This window comes from Pinus tabuliformis, chromosome 4_2 (assembly GCF_031772625.1).
Source record: "Pinus tabuliformis cultivar Carrire ecotype Pingquan chromosome 4_2, CPIR1, whole genome shotgun sequence".
In the NCBI taxonomy this organism is placed as follows: Eukaryota; Viridiplantae; Streptophyta; class Pinopsida; order Pinales; family Pinaceae; genus Pinus; species Pinus tabuliformis.
This window is the reverse complement of record NC_142304.1, coordinates 525,793,228-525,810,693: the sequence shown is the minus strand read 5'-3', so window position 1 is coordinate 525,810,693 and position 17,466 is coordinate 525,793,228. Positions and strand designations below refer to the sequence as shown.

The window sequence follows — 17,466 nt, the reverse complement described above, 5'->3', positions numbered from 1 at the left end:
CCTTAGTGGACTTTTGTTTGAGTCTTATATACACATGACATCATTTCTGTATCAAGAGTTTGTGTGTATGTCAGGGACAGTACTTGTAGTGTTGTGATAGCAGAGAAGATATTGACAAAGGCAGAGTTGATACAGAAGTCTCTTGATGACAACTTTAACCTTGATGACAGAACTTGTATGGCAGCAACCCTGATATATGTTGTGCAACGATGTTCTTGATATATGTGACAGTGGCTCTCGTTTGATCTGACTGGCAGTATCTTGATGTCAATGACAACACTCTTATCTTTAACAGTGACATGGTGCATAGCAATTATCCTAGGTGCATGACAGTGATCTTGTGAAACATGACGTGATAGGTGATTGATGGCAGTAACAACAATGGACATCAGAGACGTTGTGGCAACAGGTGGAGCAGTAGATAGTGACAACAACAATGGACAGTTGGAGCAGTCGTAGCCGCAGTGACAGTAAGAGTGGTTAGTGGTAGCAACAGCAGTAACAGTTCAAGTGGCAGTTTGTAATTGGGTCATTGTCCCTGGTATGGGAGCCCAAACCCATTCAGGGAGCATTTGCTTCCTTCCAGCTTTGCTGGTAAACCCTTGGGGAGACTTGTACTTCCTTCTTGTTCAGCTGGTAAATGTGTATGTAACCATACATAACAAAGCTTGTTTTGACGATATATTTTGTGTTTTGTCATTGATGTAACGTTGTTTTGGTTTATATTTTGGATATTTGAAAAAACTAACCAATTGTGAAAAATTAAGGAAACACTGATTCACCCCCTTTGTAGTATTTCCAACATTAACTTCTATAAAGTCACTTTATAATCTTTTCACTTTAATAAAATTAAAGTGACATTTCAATTGCCTAGGAAGTGTCCCCCTTTTCACCCCTTAGACATTTATAATGTCTCCCTTTGCGAATCATGGCCCCTTATTAAATTTTCCAAACTTTAGCCTATGGGAACCATATTAGGCTAACGGACTCTGTCATATGCTTCCTAAGTGGTTGGGGACATCACACTCGGAGGTTGAGGCAACTCAAAGAATGTTAAAAGCGTATTATGGCCACAAGCAAGAAACAAAAGAAAAGGATATTATAAAATACAAAAGATGTTTGGGACATTAATGTTGATTTGGGGTAGCATTGGATGTGCTCTAGTCATGGAAATTGGTGGAGAGGCTAAAGCACATGAGATCTCCAAGACCCATAAATGGTTTGGGGAAATTTTGCCCAGTTAGAGAGATATTAAAATGATTAATATTTTTAATGGGTGCTTAAGTCTAAACTTAGGAAAATGAAAATATTATTGGGTATTAATATAAAACTGGGTGAAAATGTTCTAAAAGACATGGATCAAGCCAAATCTAATCTTAGCTGTTGATTAGAGATTTAATCTCGGCCGTTGAAGACTCAATAGAAAAAGTATAAGAGGAGGCTTGAGGGTCAATTGGAGATACACCAGAGTGATCAATCATTCGATTTGCTAGAGCAGGGTTTCTAAGCAAAGTCGAATCGGTGATCAACAACGAGGGGTAGTGAGTATTGGACAGAGAGGTAGAGATAGTGCTGAAAGACCAACACAGAGGTAGAGAGATAGGCATAAAAGCCAGAGCAGGCCACACAGAGCCCAACAGAGACAACGCAGAGGCTAGAGGGCCTACGTCATCCATGCAGAGAACAACAGGATTGATGCAGAGGGTTCCAGAGGCTGCGCAGTGCCTCAGAGGGCTGATGCAGAGGGTTTTGAGGCTGACACAGAGGCCAGAAGGGCCAACGCAGTGCTTCAAAGTTGCTGGAGAGGGTTCTGTGGGACATGTTTTCTGAATCCCTGTTTCCGAATAGAGAGGTATTACTGCCGGTTGTTTTTATTTGTTGGGTGAGCCAGTTTGTCACCTAGTTGTACTCAAGGAAACACTGCATTATAATAAACCCTCATAATTGCTGCACCAGTTTTCCCACATTGGGTTTTTCCGGGGATGAGTTGTCCAAAATTAATGGTTGCACTTGTGTTTTTGTTTTCTTTCAGCTGTTGATTTGTAGATGGTTGAGACTGTATTGTGTTTATTTCAATATTTATATGTTTAAATAACTTGTTCGTAATTAGCAAGTAGGAGAAATAAACCAGAGAATACAAATAAAATTTCTAACAGGTAATACTTAGAAATTTCAACAATTAAAATAGCACGTGGGAAAAAACCAAACATGAGTTCAACCCCTTCATTATGGCTATCATCATGGTTCTTGTTGAAATATGTAACTAGATTCGGTCTTCATAATATTTTATTCTTGATTTTATGTATTTGATGTAAAAGAGAAAGAAAATTACTATTGTTATTTTATAGCATGGGTTTCATGCTCAAGGTCAATTTGTTTTTAGGTCAAAGCACCCATTGTGCGCTTCTAGGGTGTTAAAATTGGCAACTAGGGCCAAACTCCATGTGGGTCTTCTTATTCATGGCAGCTGATATTTTTCTTGGATTCTTCTCGTCGAGAGGTGTAGGATTGATCTAAAGATCATCCATTTCCGACATGTATTCATGGAGATATGAATTTATTTGTGTTATGGGGCAATTCCTCAAGGTTGGCCAGCAACCAAATTGCCCCCACTTATCCTCCACGTTTTAGTATAAATAGAAGAGGATTTTAAGTCATTTGTCACATACACGCTTGTGATCTCTCTTCATTTTGTTTTGGGTTTGATGAAGATGAGATCTAGAGAGAGTGCCCTAGGTGATACGTTGCCCTAATAGGAGATGCCTTAGAAGCTGTGACGAAGAAGGCTCTACACTGTCCTAAACAAGGCTCTACGTTGCCCTAATGGAGAAGCCTAATGCAGCCATGTAAGAAGCCTTATTGTTATCATGTTGAAACACCTACGCTGGCATGGAAATAAAGCCCTAACGTTGAAGCCTCCTAAACGCAGTCATGGAAGAATATAATACGCTGCCTTAGAGGATGCCCTAGACTCTAATGTAGTTATGGAAGAAGCCTAAAAACAGTGATGAAGATAGGCTTCTAATGCTGCCCCAATAAAGCCTTAATGCTGCCCTATCAAACTGTTCTAAGTCGCAGTTTAAAGAGGGTTTTATGTGCCCTAATTCGCTGTTCTAAAGAGCCCAAATTGCTGACCCTTATACACAGTCAAAGTCTCCTATATGCTGGCAAAAAAAGCTCTTATACGCAGCAAGCAGAAGGAGCCCTTGGTAGTGGAACTTCCAGTGTGGAAGAAAAGGACTATCATTGTTTAGAAGCTGTCATGGAGGAAGACTTATTACGCAGCCCTTACCTGCTGTTAAGAGAGGCCCATTAGTAGTCTTGTATTGCTGTCATGATGTCACATTGTTGTAGATGACAACGTGGCCTAATTAAGGACTGTCTGGGCATATTGGTGATGAGCTTGATTTGAAGGGTTGCTACAGCTAGCTGCTTTGCTAGGCTGCAAGCCATAGCAAGCAACTAAGGCTGTCCCATGACAGTATTGCAGTGTACAACACGGTGATGATGGACATGGTGTGATAGGTGACAACATGATGTGGGCAGCATGGTGCAGTATGGTGCAACATAGTGAACAATCATAGTGGTGCAACATAGTGATGCATAGTGCAACATGATGAATGTTGCAACATAGTGCATAATAACAATGGTGTAACATAATGATGTGATAGGTGACAGTGAGGATGGGTGCAGCATGGTGCAAAACTGTGATGATGGGCATGGATGTATAGCAACAACATGATGTATTGTAGCAACTTGTTGATGATGGGTGCAACATGATGATGATGATGTATTACAGTATACATAGTGCAGCATGAAGGATGCAACATAATGATAGATGCAACATAGTAATGATTGGGTGGAGCTCTGTGATGGGAGTAGCACAATGATTGGGTGCAGCACAATGATGGGTGTAGCATGATGATGAGGTGCAGCATGATGACGAGGCGCAACATAGTGATGGGTGCAACATGGTGATGGAGTGACCTTGTAGGATTAGTTGAAGCAGTAGGTCTTCACCGGAGTTGAGATCAACTACATCATGTGTTGTCTTCATAGTGAAGATCTCTGCTCAACATTTTGTCAAGTCAAAATGTTGACTTCTGATGTATATGTACTATCTCTTTCTCTTTGCTGAATTTTTGAAGAACATAAGAAGAATTGATCAAGGGTTTCCCCACATTGGGGTTTGTCCCTGGCTGGCGCCACATCTTGTGTCTTCTTGTCTTGGCTTGTTCTTCTATGATTTATGTTTATGTTCTATCTGTATTTTACTATCATGCTAAATGTGATTGCTAATCTGGAATTGATATTGAGCTAATATGGAAAATTGAAGTAAATTGCGCTAAGCATAGAACACACCTAAAATTAACATAGGGTTTGTCATTAGAGGCAAGGAGTCAAAATATTCATTGTTATATGTAATAGACCATATTGGGCATCTTGTATCATGTTAAAAGAATTTATTAGAGTCAAAGTTATGTCAAAATGTTCCTCCAAGACCAAGTTAGCCTACAATGAAGAAGTCAGCCTCATTAAGGGCTATTCAACCTCCTTAGAAGCCTATATATACAAGACACTCAAGATCATTTAAATAGATAATCTAAGAAGTTCGATCAAAAGTAGAAGAGCAAGAAAGAGGAGTGAAGGGCAAGACAAGGACTAGAAGACAACAAAATCTAAAGTTTTTGAGTCAATCTGTTGGAATTTCTAAGTCTAACTGTTAGGAACCCTTCATGTACTTTTCTGATATATTTCTGCCTACTTGTTTTGATTAATTAACAAGTTATTTACCATGTAAATACTGAAAATAAATACAAGTACATGCTCAACACATTACAGATCATCAAATGAAGGAAACAAAACAAGCACACAAGTGACACCGTTGTTTTTGGACCAATGTCCTCGGAAAAACCCAATGCGGGAAAACCGATGCAACTATCTGAGGGTTTTAATTATTAAGCAGTTTCAGAATACAATCTGGGTGCCAAAACTGGCTCACCCAATAGAGAATAATTTTGACAGTAGTACCTCTCAGTCGAAGATAGATGTTCCGGCTGAAACCCTGGATAAACACTCCGACAGCTCTCAGCTCCAATTTGCCCGACGAAAACCCCAGCGTTAGCCCCTAGGGACTACGTCAACCCTTTCTGGCCCAGCGTCACCCTTGCTCGCCCTGCATCAGCCTCTGGAGGCACTGCGTCAGCCCTTAGACCCTCTGTGTCACCCACACTGGCTCTTTGAGGCACTGCTCAGCTCCGGGATGCCTCTGCATGAGCCCTGGCTGGCTTTGCGTGCACCTCTGGCTGGCTCTGCGTCCCTCTCTCCCGACTTCTGCGCTGATCTTCCTGGTACTATCTCTGCCTCTCTGCTTCTGTATTCTCTGCCGCTCAGCCGCAACTCTGATCACTCTTTCGACTTCCTCAGCAAACCTTGCCCCAGAAAATCGAAATCTTGATCAACTCTTGGTGTATTCTCCACATGACCCTCAAGCCTCCTCTTATACTTTTCTCGTTAACAATTCAACGACCGAGATTAAGTCCCTAATCAACGGCTAAGATTAATTCTGGCTTGATCCATGACTTTTGGACCCTTCTAAGTTCTAACACAGTTTTATATTAATTCACATTAATATTTTATTTTCCCTAAGTTTAGACTTATGGACTCCATTAAAAATATTAATTAGTTTAATATCTCTCAAACTGTTTAGAATCTGCCCAAACCATTTCTGGGTATTGGAGATCTCATGTGCTTTAGCCTCTCCACCAATTTTCGTGGCTAGAGCACATCTGATGCTACCCCAAATCAACACTCCCTCTTAGCAAGGACTGTGCTCTAGTAATACTCTTCACTGAGCATCACCCTGATCATCCGACATCGGTCTTGGTGCTGATGCTAGGCCTGCTGCCCAACATCCTTTGTACTGCTGCATCATGTACTGCTACCCATGGCCCTACCACTGCCACTGCTGCATCCATACGACAACCCCTCTCATCATGTTGCATCGTGCTGCCCATAGCACTACCACTGCTAACTGCTGCACTGCAACTCAGTTACTGAGAAGTAAGTAACTGATCTCCCAAATCTGACATCTCTGTCAGGCTAGAGACACCCTCGATGCTGAAACTCCCTCTGTCGCTGACAAGTGCCCCTTCTCTGACCTCTGCGATGTTGCAACAACTCCATGCATCTCGCATTGCTGCCTCATGTTGTCCTGGGAAACACTGTAGCTCCCTCTGTCGCTTCATCCGCATCCGTCTCTATTGACATCCGCCAGTACTTCAGGGCTCTCGTAGCAAGGTATAATCAAAGAGGCTGGGTACCTCGAGGATCCTACCCCTCATCGCCTGTAGTCTGTTTGACTACAACTCAATGTCTCCCCATTTCTACTCAAGTGGCGTGTGAGCACTCATGGCACAGTCATCATCTGTCTCCACTTCCTTCTTCGCCCTTGCGGGCGCAACCTTGGTCTCGGAAGCCTCTCCTTTGCTCTTCTTCCTCGGACACTGGCTCACATAGTGACCCAGTTCCCCACAGTTGAAGCATTAGACCTTGGAGAGGTCCTTCTTCTTCCGTTTCTCTTACTTTCCCTTAGATGCTAGGACGACATCCACCTCCTCCTCTTTCTTGATTCTGACCCCCTTGCTGCTGCTTCTTGCCTTGGTCAGTCTTCTAATCTCTTCATGGCGAAGAGTTGCCCACATTTCCTCGCAATCTGGAAGGGTCGCCCTGCCCAATATGCTTTGGAGAAACACCTCCCAGTCTTCAGAGACTGCTTTCAGGGCTGTTCTCACCATCAATTCTTGATCCGGCGTGGCCCCTATGGAAGTCAGCTGATCGCAGATCTCCTTGAATCGACCGACGAAGGTGTCGATCTATTCTCCCTTCTGCATCTGGTATGACCGCAACTGATTTTCTAGTAGCATCTTCCTCTGCACGGAAGTATGCTGATACAATTTCTTTAGGGCCTCCCACATCTCATTTGCCGTATTCTTCTTGGCAATATGTGGTACTATATGGTCCTTGACCCCATCAAGGATGATGCTCTTAGCCCTCGCCATTGCATTCTCGTACTTATCGTTATTACCCGGGTCAACTGGGACCACTATTGTCCTCAAGGCGAAGTGCTTGACACGATTCCTGTCTAGAATGGACAAGATTCTGGCCTTCCAGACTACGCAGTTTGAGGCTTTGTCTAGTCTGTCCTGGTCTCTTACCCCATTCACTGCCATCTCGTTGCTCCTCTACTTCCCTCCTAGAAGTTCTTGGTGTGACTCCCTTTGAGCCTCGATTTCCCTCGTGGAAACCCTTCTGCCAATGTCGAGATGCCCCCACTCCGATTGTTAGTGCAACTGCACCACTGATCCGGATTTCTTGGCTAGAAATCCTCGGTAGCAATTCCCTCCTCCTTGGTCTTGCCTTGTTAGGTACTGTTCTGACCATAATACCCTACCAACTTCACTCTGCAACTTACCCACAGCTTCCTAAGCCCCAAAAAATTGAAGGTTAGAGATTCTAGGCTCTGCGCAATCCCGACACCAGCAAAATCCGCACCTCCTGGCCACGAGCGTCAATCCTTCCTTATTGAGAAAGATGACTGGGCATTGTGTAGGTCGAATCTGCTCCCCTCTGCCACTGTGTTGATCCTCTTCCCGGCTCAAAGTTGATGACGCAGGCATTGCGTCACCCCTTCCTTGCTGCTTTCCTGCTAGGAACAACTTTTGTCACTCGGGATAGCTATTTCTGCTGCTGCTGCTGCTGCTTTGCTCAGTTGATGTCCTCAGTTCTCCTGTGATCTGCAACCACGCTCTGATACCATGTTGGAATTTCTAAGTCTAACTGTTAGAAACCCTTCATGTACTTTTTTGATTTATTTCTGCCTACTTGTTCTGATTAATTAACAAGTTATTTACCATGTAAATACTGAAAATAAATACAAGTACATGCTCAACACATTACAGATCGTCAACTGAAGGAAACAAAACAAGCACACAAGTGACACCATTGTTTTTGGACCAATGCCCCCGGAAAAACCCAATGTGGGAAAACCGATGCAGCTATCTAAGGGTTTTAATTATTAATCAGTTTCAGAATACAATCTGGTGCCAAAACCGGCTCACCCAACAGAGAATAATCTCGGCAGTAGTACCTCTCAGTCGAAGACATGTTTCGGCTGAAACCTAGGATAAACACTTCGACAGGTCCCAGCTCTAATCTGCCCCACGAAAACCCCAACATCAGCCCTTTTTGGCCCATCGTCTGCCCAGTGTCTACCCAACGTCACCCTAGCTCGCCCTGTGTCAGCCTTTGGAGGCACTGCGTTAGCCCTTAGAGCCTCTGCGTCACCCACGCTGGCTCTCTGAGGCACTGTGCAGCCCCTGGCTGTCTCTGCGTGAGCCCTGGCTGGCTCTACGTGAACCTCTGGCTAGCTCTGCATCCCTCTCTCCCAGCTTCTACGCTAATCCTCCTGGTACTATCTATGCCTCTCTGCTTCTGTATTCACTGCCCCTCAGCTGCAACTCTGATCACTCTTTCGACTTCCTCAACAAACCTTGCCCTAGAAAATCGAAATCTTGATCAACTCTTGGTGTATTCTCCAAGTGACCCTTAAGCCTCCTCTTATACTTTTCTCGTTGACAATTCAACGACCGAGATTAAGTCCCTAATCAACGGCTAAGATTAATTCTGGCTTGATCCATGGCTTTTGGACCCTTCTAACACATCTTTATATTAATTCACATTAATATTTTATTTTCCCTAATTTTAGACTTAGGGACATCATTAAAAAGATTAATTATTTTAATATCTCTCAAACTGTTTAGAATCTGCCCAAACCATTTCTAGGTATTGGAGATCTCATGTGCTTTAGCCTCTCCACCAATTTTCGTGGCTAGAGCACATCTGATGCTACCCCAAATCAACACAATCTTTCTCACATGTGCGAAGAGGAAGCTAAGGTTTTTGCAGCTATATAGGACGAAAGTTCAGATCTCCAAGGAAGGCCAAAAATTTCTAATCAAAAGGCAAGACATCATCCATTTGTTCAAGAAAGAAGAAGCAAGCCAAGCAAAGGAATAAGGAGGCATAAATTAGCCTCTCTATCCCACACATGCAAAATTGCAGCTATTGCAGAAGGGCCGAAAATTGCAGACTTGTAGTGAAGGCTGAAATTGTTGCTGGGGGTCGAAGTTGCAGAAAATTTCTAGGGTTGAGGTTGTTGAAGTTGCTAGAAGGACAAGATTTGTTGCTCATCTAGAAGGAAGGTTGACTTGGTCTTGGAGGGGTCTCAGTTTTGGGTCTAATGGTCTTGGAATTCATCATCCGAAGATTCTATAAGAAGAGAAGAGTTACTTGTGGGTTTTCCTCTCTAGTAGAGGTTTTGGCCTTGGCTAACAAGTTATATCTTGTGTCTACTATGTTCTATTGATCTTCATTTGTTTGATAGTTGTTTGATGACTAGAAAAATATAATAACACTAGAAGAAGAAGCTAATAATCATGAGAACTATAAGCTGAAGTAAAAGAATATCACAAGCAGTTATCAAAGTAATGAGAAACCACTCATCATCAAAGGAATTGAAGTGATCTCCCTCATATTGAAGAGAACAAGCACTATCATTTTGAAGAAGGAAGATCATCTCTCCTTATAAAGCTCACAAGAAGACATCATCATCAAGGAAGCATCTAGTGGAAGACATCATCTTCAAGGAAGCATCTTCATTTATCAAGTAAGTAGTTTATATTTATGTCTCAACCTACAAATCAAATGACTACTTTCTGCAAGGAGAACAATAAACTTGTTGGGACATCAAACTACCTTGCATGGAAGAAGAGAATAGATTTGATTCTCACAAAAAATGAAGTTTTTTAGTATGTCAAGGGCTCCATCAGAAAGCTTCCTCAAGAACAATCTCAAGCATCATCAAAATATACGAAAGGAGAAATAAGGGCTCAAAGAACTTTCATTGAATCTATCAAGGATTCTCTCATTCCCTTTGTATCAAAATTGAAGACATGAAAGAAATCTATGACAAGTTGGGAGAGTTATACTTTGTAAGTATAGTTGGGGAAATAACATCTTTAAGAACTGAATTATACAAAATAAAAGTATCAAAAGAAGAAGGGGTAGCACCATATCTCATGAAAGTATCTCAAATTAAAGATTAACTACAAGAGCTAGGAGAAACAATGTCAAATCCAGAGATGACCTCTTGTGTACTCAATGCACTACCAAATTTTAAGGAAGGCCAAAAATATGTAATCAAAAGGCAAGCCATATCATCCATTTGTTCAAGAAAGAAGAAGTAAGCCAAGCGAAGGAGTAAGGAGGCATAAATTAGCCTCTCTATCCAACACGTGCAAAATTGCAGCTACTACAGAAGGGCCAAAAATTGCAGACCTGCAGTGAAGGCCAAAATTGTCGCTGGGGTCGAAGTTGCAGAAAGTTGCTAGGGTTGAAGTTGCTGGAAGGACAAAATATGTTGGTCATCTAGAAGGAATGTTGACTTGATCTTGGAGGGGTCTAGTCTTGGGTCTAATGGTCTTGGAATTCATCATTCGAAGATTCTATAAGAAGAGAAGAATTACTTGTGGGTTTTCCTCTCTATGAGAGGTTTTGGCCTTGGCTAGCATCTTATATCTTGTGTCTACTGTGTTCTATTGATCTTCATTTGTTTGATGGTTGTTTGATGACTAGAAAACTATAATAACACCATAAGAAGAAGCTAATAATCATAAGAACTACAAGTTGAAGTAAAAGAATAGCACAAGTTGTTATCAAAGTAGTGAGAAATCACCCTTAATCTAGCTGCCCTAGATTTCTCAATAGTTCTTAGGGTTGCATGAGTACCCCCACATCATTGAGGAACCCATGCACGTCCCAACCCCTGGTGGGCGATGACTGCCCCACCTTAAGAGGGTAATAACTGCTTATATCATACACAACATGTCCTCATCCCCTGGAGGCATGGGCAGTAATACAAAGAAAAATCAAGAAAAGGAAAAAGGAAAATGAAAAAGGGTGGAAAAACAAAGTTTGGGGTAACTCATGTATCCACGATTTCTCCCTCCTACATCCATACACCTAGATATGTGGACATCCCTCATCATTACCATCCTTGGATCCATGGCATTTGGCTTTGAGACTCTTGCGTCCCTATCCACCTCATCATTATCCACATGACCCCTATTAATTGAAGGATGTACCTTGGACTTATCTTTCCCTTTAGAGGTTGGGAACACCTTAATAGCCATTCCTACCTAGGGAGGTAACACTATTACAAGCTTAAAGCCCCAAATTTGGAAGGGAAACCCATTATGAAGTCTCAATGTGCCCTTGATTAACAAGCTTGGTTCACTTAGATGCATTAATGATTTACTGTACCTGATGGTGAGGAAGCGTATTGGATCTTATATGTAATTGGAAGGTGGTTTCATCATGGGTTGGGCAACTTAATTGGGGCCCAAGCCCACCAGAGGATCATATTGACACCCCTAGGGGATGCATTGAGAGCCATGGGACTCCATCATGTGTTAGAGCATCATTTCATGCCATGGGCACCTTCAGTGCCTTCAACAGTTTGTTGATTGCCCCACATTATTTGCGAGATGATGCACTTGGACCAATGTGCCCCGATCAGCTTAACATGACCAGATCATGGCAACTGATCCAATGCCCAAAGGAGGATTGTCTCACGTTTGAGACTTGGGATGGTAGGCACCATCATCAGAGCCCTCATTTGGAGCATTGTATAAGCTTTTCTTTCATCTAGAGACCCATGAGACCAACATTTGTGCGCCAAATCCACTTTGGGGCCACATCTGATGATTTTCATGGAAAATTCGGGGCCATCCCCTAATTCATCCTTATTGGAACCCTCTCTCTCATCATGGAACTTAGAGGACTCAACATGGCACTCCAACGAACCTACATCATCATGACGTCATCAACTCGACTTGCATATGGATGGCTAATTCATAACTTGTGATAGCTACTTGGTCACCCTATGACAAAGGCTTGTTTTTAGCACATTATTTTTTAATTTTGGGGGCTCATTAGGCTAATTCGATTTAGAGATACTCGTATAAATAGAAGTGAGTCTCATTTATGAGAACTCATCATCATCACTTGGATTCTTCTCTTGTAAAAGAACTCATGTTTTCTTTGGATTGGAGTATCTTGGATGCACAGTGATATTTGGAGCTAAGTTGATATCTTGTCTTGGGGCTACTTCTTGAATATGGATGGATATATTGCATGATTATGTTGTAAGTTATTGTGTTGATGAAAATTTTCTCTTGAAAATGTCTAATGTATGTAATTGTTGCAACTAATGTAGATGCTATTGTGCCCTAATTTTGTTGAAGAAAGTTTTTGGAAGTTGTGGTTGGAACTTGGCTCTAGGATATGTTATGCATTATATACCATGCAATGAATGTTCCAAGTGATGAAATGTTATTTTTCTTCATGTAACTCCATATTCAAATAGTAGTTAATTGTTGAAGGTGAGTAGCTAGGGAACCAACTTTTGACCTCCTTGAAGAAAAATTTGGCCAATCTAATGCATCTAGGACTCCAAAGCCCAAAGGACTAGTCAATAGTCCAAGGATTTTGGGGATCAAACTCCTCTTTCTCCATATTTTCTCTTCTTAAATTTGAGTCCCCTAAAGGTAGGGTGGAAATCTAGGGCTTGCATCAAAATTTTATGGAGGTGATTTTTTGGGAATCCAAGGGTCCAAACAGCAAGCTCATGGTCTAGGCTAGCTATGCTCCAAGTTTGGTGGGCATGTGCCCAAGTGTCATCCATAAAATCTCTTTCCCTAGGTGCTACTCTAAGAGGGAAAACCTAGGTCTTTCCCTCTCATGATGGGGACTTCCTTGAGGGTTATTGGAGCATAGTATTTGTTGGAATAAATCTCAAGAATCCCTTTCTCATCTGTTTCCTTGATGTAATGAGTACCTTGAAAGCATTTCTTCTCACGATTATTCATAAAACGTTAGGTCTAGTGCAAGTCTTTCTTAGGTCTCTCAAAGAGAGCAAAGAGCCTTTTGGAAGTGTAAAATCATCACATAGAGATTTTGTAAGAGGTCCTACCTCATCTCGTAGAGTCTTGACCTTAGGAATACCCATTACCATCATCATATCTAAAACCCTAAGTTTTGATCTCTTCTTAAAGCCTTTCTTGGAGAGTGTGTTAGCTTCCTTGAAGCATTGAGCCATTGTTGTGTCTCTCCTTGAATGGGCTTGGTGGAATCATGCTATACTTAAATCATTGATCCTTTTATTCTTAGTGATTCCCTTCCTACTGGGACTCCTCCCATCAGTGAAAGTCCATAGAAAGCAGGGGACTTTGACTGAGGTGACAGTGGGTCATTGTTGTCACTTAGCCTAGTAGTTGTCCCTTAGTTTTACCTTCCTTAGGGTCCTGCTAGATTGTGTGGTAACATGTCCATGTCCCCAGAACATGGAAAATCATTCCGTTATTGTCACAGGTTTGCCCTCTAGGTCCTTCTGAATAATTTGTATTGAACGAACCATAGATTATATACAAACAATTTCAGTTTCTAGTTTATACAAAACATGTCTTTGGTTTATTGACAACCAAATTATCATAGATGCATGAAATTCGTTAATCTTTGTACATTATTGGGAGAGCTCTTCCGGAGATGCAATGAACTGCATTATGCTACTCATATTGCCTATTAAGGATTCCAAAAACACAGTAATAAATAGATGAATTGTCAATGGTCAGGATATGCACGTGTTGCCAACCCAAACCAGTCCGAGAGGTAATCTTAATGATAAGTAGGCTCTGGATCAGTGATCAAACCCTAAATTTGGGACCCAGGACAAAAGTAATGGCGGATCATATTGAATGATTAAAACTAAAGTGATATGTGATGCTGGCAATCATATGTTGGATTTGAGCAGTTATTTTCCTTATATCTGAAGTTTTATCATGAGCACATGCCCTATTGGAGCTTTTATAATAACTGAGATTGTGATCCCAAAGTTGTCCCATATCAATAAAATATCTTTTCTGTTTATATGATTTGTTGGTCGATAGAATAAACCCTATACTGTGCATCCAGAAATAAAATATCTGATAATGGGCAGTTTTTATTTTATTTTATTTTACCATTGTGATAGCAGACTAGACCATCTGCCTCGATAGTGTCTACAGGAATTATTATCATTGTCTTTTGTAAAATACTAAATCGAAAGCTTCAGGAAAGGTCATTAAGAAGATGATCCACTTATTTGGATTGGATTTTTTATCAATCAAATTCCCTGAATGGGCTTGTCACACAGAACTTGTGGGGAGTTCACTGAAAATTGTCTAGTGCTAGTGTTTCTTGGGCTACAAGAGGACTTGTGAGTTCAGTCATGAGGTCCCTTAGATGTTGGATTCAGTTTTGACCCAACTAAGCTCGTTGGTTTTAAGTGTTACTAAACATATTCATAACAGAATTAACAGTTTTGTGCTATTAACATACATGTAACTGAACAAACAAATGCACAAGCCCATAATGAATGCAAGATATATAGTTGGAAATAACCTGACTGATCCGGAGGAAAACCTAATGCTGAAGATATTGCACTTATCTTATTAATGAAAGAAGCTTTTTACAATCCACATCACCTCTTATCTTTCACTAGTGAGAGAGATATAATAATACAATGAATAGAATCATAACCCTTACTGTTCCTCGTTTATAATGGAGGTCAGGTTGACACTGTCAACTTTGATCATTCAGCGAGGGATCAGTTGGCATAGTCAACCTTTATCACTTCTGTCTTATGCTTAATCAAATCAAAAGAGAATAATTTAAAATAAGAGTATTTCTATACCCAAAATTTGATAAGATATTCCATGAGACTTTGACCCCTTAGTTGAGTGGTTTTCTATTGTGTCGCTTGATGCTGTATCTGCTCATAAGAAAGCAGTTCATGGGTTATTTTCATTTTCGGGCTGTTGGTCAGCTGACTATGATAAGTATATCTTTTGAGTTTTGAATCATCCAATGTGAAAATACTTCTGTAGATGTTATGTCCACCTGGTATGTTTTTAACTTTCATCTATTTGCCTGGATGATGTATATGTTGTTGATGGACATACTGGAAGTATCTCTTCTGTGTTAGGATTGAATGCGCCCTTAATCTGTGGAGCTCTGAATTTTCAGATTCATATATAATTTATTCATATTTGCATAGGTTAGCCTTCAATTATAGCATTCCTTCCAAAACTGTATGCCTTATGTGAAGTTTGGACACCTTAGTTTCGGGAGAGAGAGTTACAGTCAAACATACATTGCAGGAGTGGGGGAGGGGATGGGTAAGCCTTACTATTGCTTTCTAATGATTATTTATTTCTCAGCGTCTGTCTAAATGCAAGTTTTTTTTATAAAGGTGGAATCGTCTGAGGGATACACAATCTCTAATGTAGGGTTGAAACACCCAAGTGTGATATTTTGAGAAACACAGTCTTTCTCTTGTAGAAGTTCTGACAGATTTTAACAATTTTGTTTTCTTTCTGGCAGGTACTTTGCTGTTGGAAGTGCAGATGCCCTTGTAAGCCTTTGGGATCTTTCTGAGATGTTATGTGTTCGAACATTTACCAAACTCGAGTATGTTATCTCCTGGGTCAATTTACAAGTTTCAATGCATGCCTAGAAATATGATGTGAATGCCTAAAACTGAAACTAGGTTTTCTCTTGTTCATTCTGTATGTTCTTTTAGCATGGATGCATTGCTGTATGTGTGACACCATGTACTGATCCACTTGTGTTTAGTATACCAATATTCTCATTTATTTAGGGCCAACTAAGATGAAATCTTGTCAAATTATCACTCAACAATCCTCCTCTGATTAATTTTTAAATGGTTGCTATCAGCCTTCAGTGTTCACTTCAAAAGGCAAACAGTAGTTATTTTAGGCATGTGTTGGTCAATATGAAACATAATCTAGCTGTATATGTCTGCTTCCTGTCAAGGTTAATCTGGTTTCAGCTGATCGGATATTTGAATAGTTTGTATTTTTCTATGTAGAGCTGGTCTCATTTATGTGAATTTTGGATCTCTTCTTTTGTCATCATTTGCAAATTACGAGTCGCTTGATGTCTAAGAAATGTAAATTTTTCTTGCCACTGTTCCGTGGTCTTCCAATATAAATTTGAAATTTTTTAATTTCTGTGTCACTTGGGTTTCGTTTGGAAGATTGATATGAAACCTTATTCAGGTGGCCAGTGCGGACAATCAGCTTCAATCATGATGGGCAATACATAGCTTCTGCCAGTGAGGATCTTTTTATTGATATTGTATGCTACATCTATGACTATTGCTGTATCATTTTATTGCAAGCCATATCAACTATTGACCTTATATATGTTGAACTTGTACAAAATTTCACCAGCAAGAATGTGCCATCTTTTGTTATAGGCTGATGTTCAGACTGGACGGACTGTACATCAAATATCTTGTCGAGCAGCCATGAATAGTGTTGAGTGGAATCCCAAATACAATCTCTTGGCGTTTGCTGGAGATGATAAAAATAAGTACATGCAAGATGAAGGTTATTATAAACTTTCATGATTCTTTTTAATGGTGGATAAACTGTTGAACAGTTTCCCTTTTTAGTTTCCTATAATTATGAATACACTTGTGGAAGCTGACGGCATCTCCTAATTAAGCCATTTCTTAATTGCAGTTTTTGCAATTGACAAAAGAATCTGTTGTCTAATTCCAGTTGGTTTATGATGCAGGTGTGTTCAGAGTTTTTGGTTTTGAGACTCCATAAATTCTCTCTAAGTTGACTTGGCTCATGTGGTTATGCTTCATCAAAGACGGCATTTTGAGGCTAATAATTATTGTCAGATTTACACCATAAAATTACTATGGAAGTTGGATCATTATCTATGCCATAGTGGAGTAGAACTAGATTTTGGGGAACATTGTTTTTGACTCGGACATTGAAAAAGTGACTGCAGATTGCACATGCCTCTTCTGTACCTAAATCTTTTCAATGGAGTTCATTGGTTGGTTATGTTCCAAGTCCCTGTTAGATGGGACACTTTAAAATCAATGCCAGGCTGCAGATGTTCTTTTTATAACTTGCAATACCCAGATTATAGGTAAAATTTCAAGAGATGAGGTTGTAAAGAGGGTAAGATGGGAAAATAGTTGTTAGGTTGTGAATAAAGCTTGAATTATGAGGTTTCCTGTTTGAGCTTAATTTGAGTGTTGTCACAGAGATTTAACACTTTTCTAAGGTAGTGTTTCAAAGGTTCATTAAGTGCTTGGCCTTCTTCAATTTGTGGCTGAATTGAGATATGAAATCGTGTAAATTAGCTAATGGCATGGGAGGATGGCACTGACAAGTCCATGCCTAGTCTTATGTTGGCATTAGCAGGTGCACAATATGGAAGTATTTTTCTGATTGAAAGTTAGAGACTTATAATACAGTGTTC

At 40.5% G+C, this 17,466-nt stretch overlaps 1 protein-coding gene across 1 annotated transcript in view; it reads left to right on the top strand.

Annotated features, from left to right (window-relative positions):
- The window catches only part of LOC149170321 (THO complex subunit 3-like), a 209,616-nt gene extending 192,640 nt beyond the window's left edge, over positions 1-16,976 (top strand). The window contains exons 8-11 of the mRNA XM_089428986.1: positions 15,541-15,627; positions 16,239-16,317; positions 16,439-16,571; positions 16,762-16,976. Coding sequence (XP_089285112.1) covers positions 15,541-15,627; positions 16,239-16,317; positions 16,439-16,571; positions 16,762-16,796 — 334 coding nt within the window. The 3' untranslated portion in view covers positions 16,797-16,976. The remainder of the gene's footprint in view (positions 1-15,540; positions 15,628-16,238; positions 16,318-16,438; positions 16,572-16,761) is intronic.
- Positions 16,977-17,466: the final 490 nt, after the last annotated feature.